The sequence below is a fragment of the Ambystoma mexicanum genome, chromosome 1p, assembly GCF_040938575.1.
Source record: "Ambystoma mexicanum isolate Mex_15411 chromosome 1p, UKY_AmexF1_1, whole genome shotgun sequence".
In the NCBI taxonomy this organism is placed as follows: domain Eukaryota; kingdom Metazoa; phylum Chordata; class Amphibia; order Caudata; family Ambystomatidae; genus Ambystoma; species Ambystoma mexicanum.
In genome coordinates, this window is record NC_090921.1 from 522,811,391 (window position 1) to 522,833,787 (window position 22,397).

Sequence of the window (22,397 nt, forward strand, 5' to 3'; positions counted from 1 at the left end):
CCGTGGGGTGGAGTCTCCTCCACACATCTACCAGTCCCAAGTCTCCTAGCAATGTCCCGAGCGCCTTGGCCGCCGGCGACATTTTCCCTTTGGTGTCAGCGGACCGGTCGATTTTGGGATCTAAGACGCAATTGAAGTCCCCACCCCACACCATCGCACCCCCTACCAAGGGGCCGAGTTTGCCATAGAGGGATCTAAAGTAGGCTGCAGTATCATGTTTGGGGGCATACAGGTTGAGGATGTGTACTTCCCTGTTCTCCAGGAGTCCTGTTATCGCCACCATTCTACCCTCCGGGTCCACTATCGAGTCAAGCACCCGGAACGGCACGTGCGGCGCCACCCAGGTGATGACCCCTCTAGCATACGCCGAGTATGTGGCACCCACTACCTTGCCCTTCCACTTCCTCATGACCACCTCCAATTTCTCCCTGGTGAGGTGGGTCTCTTGTAGCAGGGCTATGTCTATCCGCATCCTCTTCAGGTATAGCATTACTTTGTTTCGCTTGAGGTAACTATTGAGGCCTTGGACATTCCAGGTAACTATGCGAAGACTATCCGATGCCATCGGTTTGATCTGTATTCAGCCCCGCCCTCCCCACAATACCCCCTTGGTCTAACACTCCGCCGGCTCTTCCGCCCTTGATCCCCATCCCCCCTCCCTGTTTCCCAACTACACACCACAGCAAACAACCCCTCCCATCCCAACAAAAGCCCAGCTCCATCCCTGGATCTCAGGCCCACCCGCGTCTGGTCTTATCCCGTATACAAGGAATAGGACCCCGCGGGGCGTCGCCGATCTAACAGCGACCTAACTAACTAGATATGTTACTACTGGGGACAAAGGAAGCCTCTTGGAGCTCCCAATCAAGTAACCACGGGTAGACACGCCCAATGGGCCAGCCAGTCAGCACCACATCATACGCATCACATACCGTACAAATGACTATATTCAAGTCCCAATGTCTCGGCCCCATTGCCCCAGGCGGCCCAGCCATAAGATACTTATCTTCCATAGTCTCTGCCTGGATGCCCGATTCTTGAGGACTGCCCAGCGCGTCTAGCCAGTCCATTGCTTCAGTTGGTGTTTCAAAGAACAGGGATCTGCTTCTGTAGAAAACTTTCAATTTGGCCGGGTAGAGTAGCATGTAGCGATGGCCAGCTTCACGAAGTCTCCTTTTCACCGCCCCGAAGTGCATCCGACTCCGCTGTACTTGTAGCGTGTAGTCAGGGTAGGCCGTGATCTTGGCCGATCCTCTGTCAATCGTTCCCCCTTTTCGAAAGAATTCAAGAATCTTTTCGCGATCTCGGTAGTTCAGAATTTTCGCGATCACCGGCCGCGGGGGGGGGGGCCCCAGGAGGCGGCCTCCTGGTTAGGGCTGTATGAGCTCTCTCAACTGCAAACCCCTGGGTCAGTACCCCGCCGGTAATCTCCTGCAAATACATGATTCCACAAATTCCGTGGGGTCTGGCTCTTCAGTTACTTCAGGTAGGCCCACGATACGAATATTGTTGCGTCTGGCACGTCCCTCCGCCTGCTCCGCTCTGTCCTCCAGGTTGCCCACCCGTTGCACAAGGGCGTGTAGTTCCTTTTTATGAGCAGCGCAGTCTGCCGTGTTCGTGGCCGTCTCCTTCTCGATGGTCCCCGTGCGCTCCGAGACCGCCCTCACATCCAGCCTAAGCAGATCACCTCCTCCTGGACGGCACCGATCTTGAGGTTTAAGCCTTCCTGTAGCTCTTTCATGGCGAGGCCCAACTTGGTCTCCCATGACACTTTTAAGTCCGCAATCGCCGCCAGCACCTCCTGTATCGTGCCCGGTGACTCTGCGGTCGTCACGGGGGTCTCTTTGTTCTTGCCTCCTTCCGCCCCTGGGGGGGACTTGGCGTAAGCCTCCATCGTGGGCTGTTTGGCCTTGGGTTTCACACCTCTCGTGGTCATGTTGTTGTATGAGTCGAGCGGGGGCCCGTCCCGCCAGGCACCGAGGGGGGAGTCACGCCACACAATGCCCAAAGCCTGGCCCACCACACCATGGGGCATCCGACACGCCCGGAGCACCCCAACCATTAGGCCCACGTTCCTGTCGTCACAGCTACATCCTTTCGGCTCTCCCGCTCGCTGGGCCACCGTGCGTCCTAGGCGGCGCTCATGTGTTTTAGTCTCCAAGCAAAGGGACCCAAGGGTCCTGCACTCGTGATCGCGACACTGACTTCATGATCTTCGGTGTTCGCAGCGTGTCGCCGCCATTTTGTCTAGTCCGCCTGCTCAGGGCTCGTCCCAGTCAATCACATTTATTTCGGTTTCTAGGCCTTCCAGACGTCCCAAACTTTCACCGGGTGTAGTGGTGGCATTCACACACCTGGACATCGATTTCCAACGTTGGCCGGGCCCCCGTGGACGTACCCCTCCATCAGGATCAAAACAGGATCAGCGGAGCTCCTCCAGAGTGCGACCTCTTACATGGCCGTCCAAGCCACGCCCCCCACTCTCCTGATTAAGGTGACGAAGGGACTGTGCAAGCACAGACAGGAGAGGCTACAGTCTTGTTGCCGATCACGGGCAAGGATGGAATCCGATGGAATCAAGTCCAAAAGCATGTGAACTGAAGCAGAGGTCAAAGATTCCGGCATGGCAGATATATTCTTAGTCCACAGGAACGGATGTACAGGGTAAGGCCGGACAGGAATGGAAGGAATCAAGCTGGAACAGGTGACCAAACTGAAGGGGACCGAAAGGTAACCCTAGGGCAGCAATCACAGGGGACCCGGTAAGTGTATGCTGGCAGACCCAGGGAGATCCAGGTAAAAGTATGTCGGCAGGCCCTGAGTTGAGTCTGGTAAGTTGCTGGCAGAGCCAGGGGAACCCAGGTAGAGTATGCTGGCAGGCCCAGGGAGAACCCAGGTAAAGTATGCTGGCAGGCCCAGGGAGAACCCAGGTAAGGTATGCTGACAGGCCCAGGGAGAACCCAGGTAAGGTATGCTGGCAGGCCCAGGGAGAACCCAGGTAAGGTATGCTGGCAGGCCCAGGGAGAACCCAGGTAAGGTATGCTGGCAGGCCCAGGGAGGAACTCAGGTAAGGTATGCTGGCAGGCCCAGGGAGGAACTCAGAGGGGTAGCAGGCAGCCCAGAGTGGACTCAGGTAAGTTGCAGGCAGCCTAGGGTGGGCTCAAGTAAGTAGCAGGCAGCCCAGGTAGGAAAGCTCACAGAACGAAGAAAACCGCGTTGAGACGCGGCTTGCCTCGATCTGCGGCTCCTTTTATGGGTGGCCGGCGCCCGTGAGGCTTGGAACGCAAGCTGCTTCACCTCCGGGCGCCGGCGTACTCAAAGCGAGTCCTGGAAGGCAAGCCCTTCCTAGGACTCGAGCCCAGTCCACGGCGCATGCGCGGAACCGAGACCGAGGTCTCCCGCGCATGCGCCGTAGCCCTCCGGCCCGACACCCAATGCTCTCCCTCTGGCGAACCCCCAGGCGCGGAAGCGCAGGTAGACTCGCCAGGAGGTGACGGGAAGAGCGGGCGCAGCGGACCCCGGTCCCCAACGTGGCGTGACACATCTGCACATGCTTGTTTTGAAAGTGATCACACTGCCACAGACTGTCGCCTGCATTGCATTTCAAGTGGGGGCAATTTCTGAAAATTAGTGGACTCTGTAAGAATCCATGCTCGTGAGCCATGAAGTTCTTTTTTTAATTTCAGTTTTGGGTGAGGTGCATGTATTTAAATGAGATTAAAAAAGGTCTATGATAGTCAAGGTGATATTCGGCCTGCGGAACTGAAGATTTGTATTTATTTCATCATTTGTATTTATTGAACAAATGGGATGTAATTTTATAAAGACATTATATACATAGGCATGGATAAAGATGAAAGAGGGATTCCCTGGTAAGGTTCCCTTACAATGGGAGGTTGATGTCTGAAAGAATAAATGAGGACAGCGAGGAACAAAAGACATAAATAAGATAAGCGATGGGAAGGTTTACTGCCTTCACATGCGAATGATATACATATTTAACTTGTATTATAAGTATGTGGGACATACTCTGTAGGGATAAGCTATGCTCTGTCATAGAGGGCTAGGGAGGGGAATTAAACGGTCACTTTCTTGTTGATTTTGAGTCTTCTAGTAGCCAATTCTACTGATGCACTGTCTTTAATGTCGTAGGGTTTCAATTAGAAGGGGGTGAGTAGGTAGAAGGAGCGAAAGAGAGCACAGGGAAGTGGATGGAGTAATTGTGGAGAGAACCAGATCGCAGGGTTTGGGAGGATGCTTAGAGAGAAAGAGATGCAGTCACCAATGTAGTGAAAGCAAGGCCATGAAAATATTGATAAATGAGGAGTTGGAATGTATAAAGAACAATTATGCATTAAAAGCCACACAGTATGCCGAGGTGTGGGAAGATCTCAATAAGCATATAGGCTACTTGCAGCAAGATTGAGAAATCGATTGAGGAGTGAGAAGGAGTAAAAGGGAAGGCCAGGGAGTAGTCTAATTGGATCTATGATATATGATATGATATGATAGGTTATTTATAAAGCGCCTAATACCCAGAGGTTTTTAAGCATGGGCCCAGGGATTGAGCCTGTGGTGCTCTTTGTCATCTTGCTTCCAAGGCGAGGATGTTGCCCTTGAGCTATCTATGAAGTTTGTTCAAAATTAATTGGTCAAAACTTTTTTGGTCGCATTTGTTTTGGCAAAATGGGATACGCCCTGTAACCCCCATAACCCCAGCCTGCCATCTATATCTCTTGTGGTAAGACAAATGCTCCAAAATCTGATTCAACCACTTTGACAGTAGAACAAAGTCGGGAATATAGGTCTAGTTTGCTGAGCACAAAGGTAGAAATTAAAACTTTGATAGTGTTTGGTGAGGTGGGACAAGAGTTTCCTTACATCAGAAAGGTGGATTCCGGCAGCAGTAGCGGTGAGCCATTTCTGTCTTAGGCTGGTGCCAAAGAGGACCCCAAGAAGGTCGGAAGGAGATGGGAGAATGGGGTTAGCATTGGAGGCAGGGAGAGAACAGAATTCCATCTTGGAGGTGTTTAGCATGAGAGAGTGGAGCGGAAGGCCATCATGTGATGGAAGGCTTTGATGCAGGTGTTAATGCATTAAGCAATGGCAGGAGTGAAGGATGGAAAAGGGAAAACGATCTGGGTGTCATTGGCAAAGAAGAGTAAGTGAAAACCAAAGGATAAGATGAGTTTGCCCAGGGGAGGTGTATACAGTGAAGAGGATTGGGGGAAGAATCGATCTTTGGGATGCTCCCACCTGTAGGGATTGGGGAAAGAGGTATTTGAGTTCTATGCGATGGAAAATAGGACTCATTGATATAGGAAGCCTGCTGACTTCCCGTAGGTGGTTATTTTTGATATTGACTGTGATAGAAAACTCTTCTCTAAAAATACCAATACAAATATATTGCTTCCTTAAACATGGGTATTTCATCTTATTCCTGCATCCTTGGATTGACAGTGACTTGTATTTCAGGAGTGTGCAACCTGTTAAAACACCACACGTAGTGTCTATCTCAAGGCAGTGTCGGGACGTGCAATTTGAAGGCTGACTGAAACACATAAAACGCTAGACAGCGGGTGAGCATCCGTACTTTCGCATTACACCGACTCCCCCACATTTTCTCATTCATCATGGCCTCCCCCCTTCCCTCAGTGCGCCTAATCAACAATTGAAATTGTAGATGTGTTTGGTGTTGCTGTTGCAGCTTAGGGAAGGGATGGAGCACTTTGCTTGGGAGCGAGCAGTGACAATGGCTCCACAGAATTGGCAGAGTCCTCAACAGCTGCACAACATATGCATAGCACAATGAGAGGTGTAGTCGATCAACTTCCCCTACCCCCGTTTGCAAGGTTTTGTGCAGCAAGTTTTTCAGAATGAAATTTGGAGACGATAAAAAAGAAACCATTATTTCGACATTGTTTTTGAGGACAGTGTTTTTTTACCATATTACTGGCTACCCTCTAGATATATTCCCCTCCCTTTTAGGGCATTTCTATGTTGGTCATACATATATCTCTTTATACTATTTTGTACTCCATTTCTTTACAACAGAGGCACACATTTCAGTCAAACAGTGTATTTTACTGTAGGTTATTGTAGAGCTACAGTACAGTAATTAAAACTGAGTTCTTTGGCTGTATGTATGATGTAAAATTATATTTTGTAGAAATTACCATATTATTTAGTATTAATGATCTGCTGTTTTAGATCCTAACAGTTCACAAAAAATGGAGAGTTTCAAACTCTTCTCCCGTGGCTGCTTTCTTTTTCATGTCAAGTATTGAACCTTCTGCTGTACCAATGCTTGGATTATGAAGCAAGTGTCCCTTATGCTCTGCACTGTACATATGTGCTTGGCACCATTGTGGGGATGCCTTTGAGTGCCTATCCTGCAGGACATTTCATGATGCAACAATTTCGGGTGTTAATAAAAGCTTGTGCATGTATAGTATGGCTTGTAAACATTTCGGTTGTTAATAAAAGCTTGTGCATGTATAGTATGGCTTCCATGCAGCACCACCATCATAGAATTACTTGAAAGGTGCACTTTGCTTACCGTTGGCCACATTGGTGATGGAGAAAAAAAAAGAAATGTATGGGTGCCGGTTTACCGTGAGACATGGTTTTGTATTATTTCAGAGGGCATTGCGTATCAGCAGTATATTAAATGCCAATGGCAAAAACTATAGGACGTAAGGGCTGGAACTTGAGAATAATTAAAGATTTTTCATGATAGTGCCACAAGTATTCTTATCTTTGTGACAAGGTCACAATGGAGAGGCTGATGTGTGAAGAGAGGGGAATGTGCTGGCGCTGCTGCCTGCTGTGCCAAGCTAGCCCACGAGGATGTATATGGGAGCTCCACCACAGCGACCATTTCATCGCCTGCCTTGTATGTAGCACACCCTGCCATATCCACGAAAGATCACATATGCACAGAGATGGAAAGCTGATGATGACACTTACACAGAATGACCATGGGGCTCAGAGAACTGCCTACCGGCCTCAGCAAATGCCAGTTTGTAGCAGGGTACAGGTGCCAAATCAGCTTTTGATACGTGCAGTGTGACAGCTTGAATCAAACATTTGGAGAATGCAGTAATTCTGATGAGGTAAGGAACATACTTTAAGTGGAAGTTGGCAATGCCAGACCCCATCAGTCCTGTCCTGAGGTTGATTGGCCAACGCCTGACTTGTAGAGGGCACATAGTCCAGGCATACCCGCAATGTGTGGCACCGCAGGCCAGCCTTCCGCACAGATAATAATACCTGGTTACGTTGTGGTTCCCCAGGGGATCTCCAATCAGAAAGCCTGCACCTGTTGAGCATGCAGCTGCTGCACATTTAGATGGGATTGTTGGAGGTTAAGGAGAGACCAGAGAAGGCAGAGGTTGGAGCACAGTTGGGGAGAGAAGGGTGAGTATATAGAGAGTGAGGAAGAAGAGTGGAAATATCTATGGGGAGGCAGAGGGGGGGAGAGGAGGAACATCAAATGGCGGAGGACGGAGAGGAGAAGAACAATGGAGAATGAAAAGAGGAGGGGGGCAAGAAGCAGAGCTGGGCAACTCCAATTTCCAGCCAAGAAAGAAGTAGAATATAAAATCCTAGGGACTGTGAATGACTGTTTGTACTGGTTAAACTGAGCTTGACCCTAGAAAGATGGAAAGACTAGAGTGCCTTAGTCCCAACAGAAGTTAAGCATTTGCTTGGGCATTGTAGCGATTGGTATGCAGTCCCTAACCCTGTGAAAACAAGATTAAAAAAATATGTAGAACTCCAAGTTACTATTGAGTCATCTGTTGGTTCCCTGTCTTTCACAGCCTTTAAGTCTGTTTGGTCATCTACACCACCCTCCATCATTTTGTCACCTGACCATATGTTGCTTACACACTCAAGCAGACAAAATACCTGTCAGGGTGGTAAAAGGCGAATCCTGAAATGCAAATGACTTTCCATTCAGAATTCGGAGGGTTGTTTCTGAACTCCTTTGAAGTACTCTGGCACAAACCCCATTACCATTCTTTGGAGGGTCCACCCATATGTATGACTGAAGCGGCCGAAATGCTAAGAATGCAGGAATTACTGTGATGTTTTTAACCCTATGTGTTCACTACTAACAGAAATATAAGTAGGAGTGATTGTTTAGAGATCATGCTTAGCGGAAATAGCTTGGTTGATGCTAAGCATTCTATGAAATATCTGATATTTTATTGGGGAAGAATTATTTTTAGTCAGAGAATTCCTCAATGTTTTTTCCTTTGATTTGTGCTCATTGTAAAAAACGAATATTAAATTTAAGAACTATTTTTGTGTATGCCAGTGTGGTCATTGTTAAGCGTATCAATCTTAGCTGTTCGGAAATGGAAAGTTACTCATTAAGCGTTAACATACAAACATACAACCTAAATAAGGCATCACATCGCTATTAGTAGTTTGCATATACATAAATCCAAAATTGTATTTTTGCCGGGTATGTACATTTTAAATATCTATGGAATTATCATTTCATTTGATTGATTTTGTAATCTTTCCTCTAGGCAGTTCCAAACTGCAGCCTCTGGTGGCAAAGGCAGGGCCACTTGTTATCAAGAAGGAGCTGCTAATGGTGACTCCATCCAGGCCCGAATTGCAAAATGACAATTTCACAAAGGACGATTTTGGTGACAATCTGGGTGTCCCGGCTCCCAGTGTGAATCCAGTTGGACATGAGTTTGTGGAGGAGGTAATGTGCCAATGGTTTGCCACTTTAAAGTCAAATATCATTTGTGTTGAAGTATAGAGAATTATGCCTAGTGTCTTAAGGTTCTTGACACGTGATAAATCTCAATTGCTTCTGCGTGAAATGGGGACATTTTATGTCTGATTTGTCATCACTGAGTCTAGTGTGGACATGTCTGATGTCCTAACAGCTAAGAGTTCCTGGGTTGCGATCAATTCTAGAGACCCCTTCATCACTGTTGTCCATGAGAAGTTAGAGAGACTTAAATATCTGCAATTTTGCAGTGCACTTTAAGCTGTAAATTACAAAGCTGTGCATATGCCAACACCTTGTGGTGGTAACCGGATAATTGCTTTTGTTTTTCTGAATAGTTTGAAGAATCTTACGGACCCTTTACTGAAACCTTGCCTAAAGTCTCCTCCCAGGTGCCTGCAAAAGGCAGACGCTTCCTGATCCTGACCTCGGGGGTGGTGTACTGTGGGAGGATCACCTGCGAGGAGACAGGGGCCAGGGTGGTGAAGAGGTACTGTGGGTTGAGACACAGTATTTGTCCACTGGATTGCCATATCAGGTAATGGCATATTGCCATTATAATGTCCCTGACCCGCATATAAGATCTCTGACCCGGGGTACAAGTTCTGTTAAATCTGATCAAGCCTTATTGACCGAAAGATCTTGCAAACTATCTCAGGATAAACACGCTCCTTACACCCAAATGTATAATGTAAAAGGATATTGAGTAAATGCCTTAAATCTAATATCTTCCTATGTAACAACCCATTTTAACAGCCCATCTTTAAATTAGTTTAAGGGAAGTAGATCTGCCCTTCTAATTAATTCAATTCTTGAATAAAACTCCTTTGTTGAATGGGCCTACAAGTCCCATAACCCCAGGAGTAATGGGACGAGGAAGAGGGCAGAAGAGGCATGCTGCAGCCAGGCAATTAAGCCTTACAGTCCACACCTGAAAGAACCTGGGAATCATAAAATTCCCCCTCAGGTGCAGGCAATTAGGAGTGGAAGGAGCTGGATCTGTGACTGGAATGCAAACTGTAGCAGTAGGAGAAGGAAGAAGGCACACGGCTGGCAAACGAAGCAGAAGTGAGAGAACAAGAGGAATGCCAGAACGTGGAGACAGCAGATTTCACCTGCTTGTTCTGAGTGGGTCCTGTTTTCCCACATTTTGAAGAGCAGAGGCTGCACAGTGGAAGTTGTGCAGGAGAGCTGTCTTTCCCCATGTGAGCCTGATTGCCGTGGTTGCCATGCAGCGAATGTGCTGGAGACTGAGGCGTGGAGGAGTTGCCAAGCTGTGGGTCTCAGGAGTGAGAGGGGCTCCATAAGCGTGTGACAGACCCAGAGACACCTTTACAGAGGAAGTGTGTGGGTCCCTAAGAAGCCAGAAGCAATAGAAGTTGTGGCATAAGGCGTGGAAGCAGTGCCACCTGCAGAGCAATTGTCAAAGAAGCCGGTGAGTGAAGTACAGTGTTCTGATACCTTGCACAAGCATTGCCGGCAACAGTATCCAGTTTCCATATTCACTCACGTAGGGTTTGAAGTGAGTAGAAGTTGTTTGTTGAAGTTGAAATACTGACACAAAGGAAATGTAGCATGTGCGGGTCTTCTGAAAGTCCCTTTTACTTGCGTAGAAAGCCAACGCTTCCTTAATCAATTGCTCAATATTTAAGACTGTTACTGTCTAAAGGAGTGGCCGCGTGTCTAACTGTACTGTGAAGTTAATAAGTTAATTGGCCTAAGATATGAGTGCGAGCATTACCTGAAGCTAAGAGAGTTGCACCAAGGCTTCTGATTAATTAATTGGGCTGATATCTGGCAGAAAGGTGCAGGTAAAGTTGCGAAAGGAAACTGGCTGCTTGTAAAGACTATTTTGAAGTTGACACAAGCTCTAGTGCCATAGCCTGTGGAAGACAGAGAGATGTGAGTCTTAAAGGGAAACCCAGGTTGTTATTATGGCAGAGACAAGAGAGGCAAAGAGTCTGCTCCTTTTGAAGAGTTATTCAGAGGACGAGTGCCTTGTGTGAGAAACCTGAGGGTATTATCCCAACCAGGCCTCAAGAGTGTAACGCTCACCTGATTCCCGTAGAGGCGCCGGTCTTGACTGGGCGTATACCGTATCTTCAAAGGTGATGTGTAACACACGGCTGGCTCTTTGGGCTGGACCTCTGTGCACTGTATGTCTGACTCGAAGGGTAAGATGTCTGCAGATAGAAAATATGGGATTAAGGAACTGGGTTATTGAATGTCTCTCTCTTCTTCCCTTTCTCTTCTCCTGTAGAACCCCAAAGGTTAACGCTCTCACCTTAGGTAAGTGAACGCCGTGCTCTCCATCTGCCTCGGGGCAGGGTGCTGTAACCAGTTTCTTCACTGGATAAGGGGAGCAGGCCTCTTGACTTCAGAGGACTGCTGTCCGTCGTTTACTGCACAAACTGTAAGTTTCGAGTAATTCTAATGTCTTTAAAGTCTTTAGTAATGATGTTTCTTGTTTTGCAGGGTTCCGGCGATGGCGGATGACGGGCTGAAGTGAGTTGAAGATGGAGCCCGTGTGTGATGAATAGAAGCGCCTGGAAGCACGTAAGTAAGCGCTTGTTGCCTGCTTCACGATGCGCTCTAACTGTCTTTTTATTTTGCAGGTACAAGTTCGGAGCGGCTGCAGGGTGCCGGAATACCCACTGGGTTAGATGTGGAAAGGAGGAATGGCACGTGAGTATTAAAGTTCCCCAATGTCTTTAAACGCACCTTGTTTTGTCTTTCAGATGCGGGATGCAGCGCCGAAGGCCTCCGGAGCGTGCGAAGAGTTGGTAAGCTTTTGTCTTTCAGATGCCGGAATGCAGTGTGAAGACCTCCGGAGCGCACGAAGAGTAGGTAAGCCTTTGTCTTTCAGATGCCGCAATGCAGCGCAAGGCGTTGGTGACAGCCGATGGACCAGGTAAGTGAAGAGCTGTCACTGAAGACCGTAATGCTAACCTGTTCTTTCTTGTCTTTATAGGTGTTGCTGAAGACTGGATTCAGGATGGTAAGCCTTTTTCCTTAGGCCCAGGATCAGAGGCAGAAGACACGATGAGCGTTCTGCTGCAGAGGATGCAGAATAACGCAAAGCAAGATTCATCCATCGGGTGTGGTTTAAATAGCCTCCTGTAGTGCTTAGGTGTCTCCTTCCACAGCCACGCCTAGGTAAGAAAAGAGTTCCTGCTTTCCAGAAGAGTTCCAGTGTTCTGAATCTAGGGAGTGGCTCCTGCCCCACCCAACAGGAAAAGTAGTTCCAAACAGAAGAGGATCAGAGGCTCAACTGGCAGGCAAGTAAGCAGCATGGTCTGCTGCAGGTAAGTCCACCCAAGCATTATGAGCCCGGCGCTTCCAGCGCTGGGACTGGGCATATTTATGAGCCTGGTGCCACTGGCACCAGGACTGGGTCCAAAAGGTCCCAATTGGGACTGGTTGGCACTCGGAACCTGGGTTATGGATCTGCTTCCAAGGGAGTTGGGAAAACCCTGACCTTTTGGAAGCAGAGATCATGACAAAGAGTCCCTTATTCAGGTGGCCAAGGAAGGGGTGGCGCTCTCAGATCCCAACCCTGGGGAGGAGGACGAGCGAGGGATGATCACCGGGGTAGGAAAACCTGGGGTTATGCTCGGGGAGATAACCCAGGAGAGACATGGTATTACACAAGGGAAGAGGACAAAGTACTTGAGGCCTTTATAGGCTATTCGAAATTAAACCCTTTTCCCCACAGTCCTTCTCTCTTATCAAAATCCAACAACCCCTCCTTGTCTCTGAAACCGATTAGGAACCTGAACAACGTTACCATGGGTAACTACATTTCCCAGAGTTCCTATCTTCTGCCTGCCTACCTACCTACCCGAGTATTCCCAATCATTCTCCTCCCGTCCCTCTGATTATCATTTTCCGAAATCCCAGTCGACTGTGACAAATCCTTCCGACTCATTTCACAAACTCCCCCCTCCCAGACACGGAACACTTTTTCCCACCGTAACAGACAGCGGACTAAAACCGAAGCCATTTACCTGACCTGTCCCAACACAAGGATCAGGCAATTGACAATAACCACGTACACCTTGCAGCCCTTTATCTTCCCCACAGGGATGAAAGGCAGAGCACGAAAGCACACTTCAAGCAATGCTGATCGCACAAGGAGATAGCTACACCAAACCGGCAGTACAAAGGGAGAAGACAAGTGGTGAGACCTGAAAGGACGACGAAGGGGGAATTGCCCTTTTCAACTCGGAACCGCAAAGCCTCCAGTAGGGAAATCGTAAGACCAGGAGTTGCAGCTGGCGTGCAGAACAACAGATGTCAATGGTAAACAGGTTGATAATGCAGGTGGAGAGGTAAGCTTGCTACTGTGGTGCTATCCCTGACTTCAGAGAACAAAGAAGCCAACGGTTTCAGCACAACCGGTGAGTCGGTGGAAGCTGATATCAAACCGAACTGTGTTAAGCCCAAGGTTGAGAGTAGCAACAATTTGAACACAAGAAGAAAATGCTTTTTTTTTATGTTTGAAAGTTAAAGAGAGCCCAGTTGAGGTCCAGGTGCAGAGCGGTCCAGCGCCACATGGGTGTTCATTCGAATGGCTCTGAGCGGTACCTGTTTTTGAAACTACAACAAACAGAAGGCCCTAGGAAAGGGTGGCGTGAGGAGTCAGAGTGGTCCTACAAGGGTCATGTCAAATCCATTGTTCAATCGAAAGTCTCTGACCCATTGCCAGAGGAAAGCTAGGGGAAGGGAACCACGCTTTCCACTACGATTGTGAACTGTGATAATTGGCAAATGTGAACCTGACAAAGTGATGCTGGAAGAAAGCTAAAGAGAAAGAAACCCTGCTTTCTGATAAAACTGAGCAATATATGAATGGTATTAGAAATACATGAACTGTGTTGAAGAAAGGCTGTAGTTAACCCGACAGAGGGAGGCCCGTTTTTTGCAAGAAAAGATCAGATCCCGGCAGAAGAGGTCCCAGTGGCGAAGAGCAATCGCCCAAAGGACATTTGGTTTGTTAATTTTGTTCCCCATTTTTACGCAAAGTTGGGAAGAATAATACACCGAGAACAGTGTATCAACAAGAGCGTCACCTTGTTTGTGCAAACGGACATTAAGGCTTGTAATGATTACGAGCAATATTTGAGAGGCTGTTGTGAGCCCGACGGAGCGAGGCCCGGCTTTTACAATGAGGATCCGAGCCCCATGGAGGGTGTCCCTAGGGGCTGAGAGAAATCGCCCAAGGTACAAAATCACCAAAAGAACTTTTGTTTGTTTGTTACTTCTAATCAACAAACCTTCTAAGGCAAGAGACTTTTGCAGGAAAGAGACTTTGTCTCTGAAGGGGTTTTGATATTGGTAAACTGAACTGTGAACTTTGTGCTGTTGAGGACCAGGAGGGTGGTGTTCTCGAGAGTCCCGCCTTGTCCTGTGCCTCAAACTTGGGGAAGGGAGACCCAGCCTTACCATCCTGACTTATTATTTTGTGAACACTTCCTTCTTTTCTGGTGGACATTATCCCACACTTTGTTTTTGTAACTAGTGGTAAGGATTGGCAGTATTTTGTTTTTTAGTGTAGGGCCTTTATATTTGACAAAACGCCACTAGGACTGCCTTATTATTTTATAGTCATAAGCTTGCTGCCATCTTAGATTTAGGTTTAGATTAGGCGTTTATCTCACCCATTATAAGGTTCAATAAACACCCTTGAACTGTGATCACTTGTGTCTGTCTTTACTGTTGCCACCATGAATTCCTTACATATGGTATCAGGAGTGGGATTTAACCTAAATAGAAAGCAGCATTCCAGGAGAACCAACCCTGAGGAAATTGATATGCCTCCCAGAGACTCCACCTTCAGAATGGGGGGTACCTTTCTCCCTTTTAATGCCCCAGGCAATTTCCCCTGAACGAACATCAGTAGAGGGCAATAGTTATCACCTTCGATGTCCCCTAAACTATCTGACACCAGATGGAGATAAACTTGTGATCTCTGCGTGTTTAGAAATGGATTGTATTACCACCTCAGTCATCTACGTGGTACCTCACAAGAAGAAAGATGTAGAGATGTTTCCCCTTCTATCTTGTGGAAATTAGTTGAAATTTGCTTTCCTTAATGTTTCTCCTACTCCCAGAGACATTCATTGAAGTGAAATCCTGGCGACCCTTACATAAGACCACCTGTGGACCTCTCCCTCTAAAAGGACTTCTGAAAACCCAGGTGGTTTTGATGAACCTCTGATAGATCATCCCTTCCTCTCCCTTGAAAGCCTAAATCCTGCAACGCAGAAATTGGAAGCCCTAATAAACCATTCTCTCCCTTGCCAAAATCTGTTGCTAGAGAATTTACTCACAAATTAATTCAGGGGGAAAATAAAAGGTGCACAAATTAAGTTCCCACATTTTAAGAGCGAGGAAGATGGAAATTTGGGAAGTGTAGAAAATGAAACACTCGGGAACCCTAGCTAAGGGAAATCCCTAACCAGAGCACAATATATGAGATCCTGGCGGAAATATCTCATGAAACACCAGGAGGAGCTCTAGAGACCCCTTCTACAGAAAGCAAATCCTAGAACCCTATCCTTACTATTCGGAGGAAATAATAAGGGGGAAGCAAATAACAGTAGAGACAGGAAACTCAAATAGAAAGATGCAAGAAGAACCCTATGTTGATCAGGAGGAGCAAAACCTAGAGAGCAGTCAAGTCACATGTTTTTTTTAGCCCCCTGAATAAGATTTAGGGAGGGTCCACATCCATTATATCTTTGAATGTCTCAGAAGCCTCGCAGTTAGAACAATGTTTAGATTGCAGAGACTGGGGGCGCGTTATGGAGATCTGCCCGGAAAATATGGAGGAAGAGCTGCTGGTAGCTCAAGATAGGGAAAGGAATATGGATAGAGAAAGAGAGGTAAGAGAACTCTTGAAAACATCTCTTTCGCAAGCCCTAACTAACAAAGAACGAGTTGAAAGTCCAAGCAGTGATAGTCCCATTTATATGCTGGAATACTTGGACCTACAACCTGAGTGTTCCACCATGGAATTTCCAGGCGAAACACTGCAGTCCAACCAGCATAGGGGAAGGGTATGTGAGAAACCTGAGGGTATTTTCCCAAGCAGACCTCAAGAATCCCTTATTCCGTTGGCCAAGGAAGGGCTGGCCCTCTCAGATCCCAACCCTGGGGGAGCAGGGCGAGCGAGGGAGGATGACCGGGGTAGGGGGACCTGGGGTTATGCTTGCAGTGATACCCCAGGAGAGACGCAGTATTACACAAGGGAAAAGGCCGAAGTCTTGAGACCTTTATAGGCTCCTCCAAATTAAACCCTTTTCCCCCCACAGTCATTCTCCCTTATCAAAATCCAACAACCCTTCCTTGTCTCTGAAACCGATTAAGAACCCGAACAACATTACCGTGGGTAACTACATCTCCCAGAGTCCCTATCTACCCGAGTATTCCCAGTCATTCTCCTCCCCGTCCCTCTAATTATCATTTTCTGAAATCCCAGTCGACTGACAAAAAAACAATAGTTTCCACAATCCCTCCAACTCATTTCACAAGCCTGCCAACCCCGCCCCCCACCCCCTTTCCTGACTCAAACACTTTTTCCCACCGTGACAGACAGCGGACTAAAACCAAAGCTGTTTACCTGACATGTCCCTACACAAGGATCAAGTAGAGTCAGGCAATTGGCAATAGCCATGCACAACTGACAGCCATTTACCTTCCCCACAGGGATAAAAGGCAGAGCACGAAAGCAGACTTGCAGCAAGGCCGAACGCACAAGGAGACAGCTACACCAAACCGGCAGTACAAAGGGAGAAGAAAAGCAGTCATACCTGGAAGGGCGAAGGGGGAATGGCCCATGCCCTTTTCAACTCAGAACCGCAAAGCCTCCAGAAGGGAAATCGTAAGACCGGGAGTTACAGCTAGCGTGCGGAGCAACATGTCAATGGTACACAGGGGCCTCCCGCGTTGATAACCCAGGCGGAGAGACAAGCTGGCTACCGTGATACTATCCTTGACTCCAGAGAACAAAGAAGCCAACGGGTTCAGCACAGCCGATGAGTCGGAGGAAGCTGATATCAAACCTAACTGTGTAAGCCCAAGGTTGCGAGTAGCAACAATTTGAACACAAGAAGAAAAGACTTGTGTGTATGTTTGAATGTTAAAGAAAGCCCAGTTGAGGTCCAGGTGCAGAGGGGTCCGGTGCCACGTGGGCGCTCATTCGAAAGACTCTGACCAGGACCAGTTTTCGAACTACAACAAACAGAAGGCCCTATGAAAGGGTGGTGTGAGGCATCAGAGTGGTCCTCCAAGGGTCACGTCAAATCCCTTGTACAATCGAAAGTCTCTGACCCATTGCCAGAGGAAAGCTAGGGGAAGGGAGCCCTGCTTTCCACTACGATTGTGAACTGTGATAATTGGCAAATGTGAACCCGACGGGGATGCCGAAAGAAAGCTGCTTTCTGATAAAACTGAGCAATACATGAATGGTATTAGAAATACATGAACTGTGTTGAAGAAAGGCCGTAGTGAACCCACTGGAGGGAGGACTGTGTTTATAAAAAAGGATCCGAGCCCGGCAGAGGTAGGTCCCAGGGGCAAAGAGCAATAGCCCAAAGAATATTTGGTTTGCCATTTTTACTAAAAGTTGTGAAGAATAATACACCCGAGAACAGTGCATTAACAAGAGTGTCACCTTGTTGTTTGTCCAAATGGACATTAAGGCTCCTAAAGATTACGAGCGATATTTGAGGCCGTAGTGAACCTGACGGAGGGAGGCCCGGTTTTTACAAGGAGGATTCGAGCCCGGTGGAGGGAGATCCTAAGGGCGGAGAGCAATCGCCCAAGGTACAAAATCACCAACAGAACTTATGTTTGTTTGTTACTTCTAATCTGCAAACCTTCTAAGGCAAGCGACTTTTGCACAAAAGAGACTTAGACTGTGAAGGGGCTTTGATATTGTTAAACTGAACTCTGAACCTCGTGCTGTGCTCGAGAGTCCCACCTTGTCCCATGCCGCAAACGTGGGGAAGGGAGACCCAGTCATACCATCCTGACTTATCATTTTGTGAGCACTTCCTTCTTTTCTGGTGAACATTATCCCACACTTTATTTTTAACTAGTAGTAAGGATTGCAAATTGGTTTTTTTTAGTATAAGCCCTTATAATTTGACAATACGCCACTAGGACTGCCTTACTAGTTGATGGTCATAGCTTGCTCCCATCTTAGAATTAGGTTTATATGAGCGTTTATCTCACATATTATAAAGTTCAGTAAACACCCATGAACTGTGATCACTTGTGTCTGTCTTTACTGTTGCAGCCATGAGTTCCTTACACTTGCTTGCTTGAGGTTGTTGAAGTACTTTGAAGTGTATCTTGTTGAAGCCTGTCGAGAAGTACAAATCACTGAAGCTGTGAAAACCAAGTTGAGTACTGTGAAACAAGTAGAAGTGAAGTTGTTGGTGGGGAAGCATCAGCACTGAGAGGTCATCCTGACAAATATACCATTGTGAAATCTAAAACTGGAACTAAGAAAACACTAACTGTTAACCAATAACTGTGTATCACTGACAGTGTGGATATTTCATTTATTTTGAACTGTGGCAAGTCTTCTTGAAGAAGTGACAAAGCATTGTGGCTGGGATTACCATTGGTGCTATTTGGTGGAAGTGGAAAGTGGATGGTTTACCAAGCAGAAGAGATTTTATATCATTGGAACTTTGGTTAACAAACCGTTACAATGACTTTGAAACATCAAGAACTGATTTGAGACATTTCTTTCTTTGGTTGAACATGTACAGAATTGCCCTTGAATCCTGTGGAAGGGAAATAACAAAGGACATTAGAAGGTTATTCAGAGACTGTGAATGTTGTTCATGTCATGTTGTGTTACCGTATATTTTCTTTGTGTATTTGTTGCTTAGTGTAAGGGACAGTTATCCTGTGTTAGTGTTTTCCCTTAACTTTGGTTAGGCAGGTAAATTCTCATCAGAGTAGGGATAGTGAGGCATTATGAACATTGAACATATTTCTTTAGGAATAAAATGGCATATGTTGGTAAATGTTCAAACAGTTGTCTGCCTCGCATTACTGGCCCCTCACATATGGTGTGTGGAGTGGGATCAGCGTCAGCTGATACAGACAGGGGATCCACTATGTATATGGCAGATTCTGATCAAACAGAAGCCGAGAAACAAAAGGGTTTGTTAAGCCTATTCCTCCTACTCGTGCCACTTGTACTTCCCAGTCAAAACCTGGTTATAAGACTTCCTTTACAGGGCAGAAAAGAGCTTTGATTCCTTTTCCATCAGAGGAACCGGGGAAATAAAAGAAGTCCCTTGTTGAGCTGAATGTAGGTATAACATTTTTCAAATTCTCAGGCCAGAATATCCTTCCAAAAAGACAATATTTTGAAGGGTATGCGTAACATCTATATTTCCCACTGAATCATATGATACCAGGAAAGGACAAATTGATAGTGTCTTTATTATTATAGGGAAAATGTCCCTTTTATATATCTGCCTATGTTGTACTTGACCAAGGACACTAATTTAAGATTTGCCCTCTTGTCTGTAGTGGAAAAGAATTGAGGTTCATGGTTCTTAATTTTTCAACCTCTACCCATGAAATACATTGAGGAGATAGTGGGCAGATTGATGTATGAAGTAGGTTGGAAGTCATGGAATCTGGAGAAGCTTATACCGACAAAGGCTTCCAATGAACCTAGAAATGTTTTTGCTACCTGTGAACTTTATGACACTTCCTCTAGTAAGATAAAAAAGTGAAGATCATCAGAATACCATGTTATATTATATTGAGAAGGAGAGTTGTTGCCCTAACCTCAAACCCATTTATCAAGATCAGTCAAATGAGAGTTGGAGTTTAGAGTAAGAGCAAAACCATAATCTTCCTAAAGAGATTGGAAGATCTAATAGAATAGCAAATGTGTGTATGACTTCCTCTCTGACACATTTTTTTTTCCACCTGAGAATAATTCTAAACCAGTACCTCCAATTTTTTAATGCATCTCAAAAAACTATTTCGATAATTTCCTAGGAAAACACCTCACCATTGATTTATGGTTTTCAGAGAAAGATATATCTCCTGAGTCAAGTTGTTTGAGATGCAGACATTTTGAACAGCATGAGTATAGATGTTGATCATAACACCCATATAATGTCTTAAAAAATTAATTGGAAGAAGAAAAGCAAACAGTCTCTGAGAAAAGTATGTCATCTGTAAACGTTTCTAAATACAGGGTGGAAGACAAATCAGATAACATGTTTTGTACTGGAGAGAAAAACAATTATCAAATCCCTGTAATATCCCAGGGGAAAACACTTTGGGCCCAGTTAGACACTGGAAGTAAACACTCTGCTGTACAGGGTCGACCTCTTCCAGCTAATTGGAAACCTGTGGGCCGCAAAGAGATTATTGTGTGCATGTTCAACTAGAAAAACATCCCTTAACCATCCTTGATGTTACCATTTTACAAAGGAATTTTCACAGTATTAGTGGCAGTAATACCTGATCTTCCTACATCTTTGGTTTTGGGTAGTGAAATTCCCTGGTTTGATGAATGGATTTTTCGCGTGGCACAAATGGAAATAAGAACTAAGGAAAATATTAATTGCTCAAGTAAGGGGAAAATATTTTTCATACTCTCCCTGTGATTCATGGACTGATGAAGAATTCCTTCCCAGTAATCCAGTCTGGTACTGGAAAACTGGTGGACCTAGTAAGAATGCGGGGGAGGCAGTTGAAGGAAAGGAAAAGGAACCTGGACCAGGAGGTCAGGTCTTTAGGGGACAGGTATGTGAAGAATTCTATGGATCCCTCACTGAAACACTGCCTAAAGTCTCCTCTGAGGTGGTCTGGGAAAGGCAGACGCTTCCTGATCCTGACCTTGGGGGTGGTGTGCTGCAGGAGGATCACCTGGGAGGAGACAGGGCCCATGGTGGTGAAGAGATACTGTGAAATGAGACACAGTATGTGTCCTCTGACAGAAAGGGCCTTTTTGGATTGCCAAAACAGGTAATGGCATATTGCCATTATAATGTCCCTGACCCACATCTAAGATAATTGACCCGGGGTACAAGTCCTGTTAAATATGAGCAAGCCTTATTGACAGAAAGATCTTTCAAGCTATCTCAGGATAAACACCCTCCTTACCTTACTCCTAAGGGTATAATGTAAAAGGATCTAGAGAAAATGTCCTAAATCCAATATCTTCCTCTGTAACAACCAATTCCCACAGTCCATCTTTTAATGACTTTAAGGGAAGTCGATCTTCCCTTAAAATGAATTCAATTGTTGGAAAAAACACCTTTGTTGAAGGGGACTAGAAGTCCCATAATCCAAGGAGTACTGGGACTCGGAAGAGGGCTGAAGAGGAATGCTGCAGCCAGGCAATTAAGCCTAATAGGCCCACACCTGAAGGAACCTTGGAGGCATAAAAGGCCCTCTCAGGTGCTGCAATTAGGAGTGGAAGGAGCTGGAACTGTGATTGGAATGCAAGCTGTAGCAGTAGTAGGAGAAAGAAGAAGGCACGAGGCTGGCAAATCAAGCAGAAGTGTAAGAACAAGAGGGGTGCTGGAATGTGAGACAGATTTCACCTGTTTGTTCGGAGAGGGTCCTGTTCCCCCAAACTCTGAAGTGCAAGGGTTACGCAGCGGCAGGCATGCAGGACAGCTGTCTTTCCCATTGTGAGCTTGATTGCTGTGGTTGCCGTGCAGCGAGCGTGCTGGAGCAGTTGTCAATATGTGAGTCTCGGGAGCGAGTGGGGCTCCATAAACGTGTGGCCGGACCGGTGAAACCTTTACAGAGGTCCCTCAGAAGCCAGAAGCAGTAGAAGTGGTGACAGAAGGCGTGAAAGTAGTGTGACCCGCAGAGCAAGTGTCAAAGAAGCTGGTGAGTGAAGTACGGCATTCTAATACCTTGCACAAGCATTTCCAGTAACAGTGTCCAGTTCTATATCCACTTGTGTATGCTGTGAAGCGAGTAGAAGTTGTTCGTTGAAGTTGAAAAACTGGAACAATCGAAATGTAGCTCTCGCGTGTAGTCTGAAAGTCTGTTTTACTTGCATAGAAAGCTGACGCTACTTAAATCCATTGTTCAATCTTTAAAAGACTGTTAATGTCTAATGGAGTGGTTGCGTGCCACTAATTAAGAAGAGTGAATGCTGGAAAGACCATTACCGAATAACTAACCTTGACAATACCATTGCTGAAGTCTTTAAACCTTGCAATTTACATCAAGGAGTCGTCCTGTGTGCCTAATTGTGATTCACAAAGGAGGACTGAACTCTATCCTTCACCTTTACACAGGAATACAATTATATACCAATCTGTAAACCTTGAAAACTAAATTAAGAAGTGGTTGTGTATGCCTAATTGTGATTTGTAACGAAGAACTGAATCCTATTCTTTACTTTAACATGGGATACCTTTCATATCTAAGAGGTTAGTGTGTATGTATTACTGAAGTCAACAAGCATTGCCAAAGCCCCATATTTACAGTGAAACAAGCCTTTATAAGAAGTCAGAAGTAATTTAACTGTACTGTGAAGTTAATAACAGTTCATTGGCCTAAGTTACAAGTGTGAAAGCATTACCTGAAGCTAAGAGAGTGACACCAAGGCTTCTGGGTAATTATTTGG

At 46.2% G+C, this 22,397-nt stretch overlaps 1 protein-coding gene across 4 annotated transcripts in view; it reads left to right on the top strand.

Annotated features, from left to right (window-relative positions):
• ZFR2 (zinc finger RNA binding protein 2) overlaps nt 1-22,397 on the top strand; it is a 2,121,586-nt gene that overhangs the window by 927,847 nt on the left and 1,171,342 nt on the right. For all 4 annotated transcript variants that reach the window (XM_069649412.1, XM_069649413.1, XM_069649415.1 and 1 more), the window contains one exon: nt 8,541-8,725. In XM_069649412.1, coding sequence (XP_069505513.1) covers nt 8,541-8,725 — 185 coding nt within the window. The remainder of the gene's footprint in view (nt 1-8,540; nt 8,726-22,397) is intronic.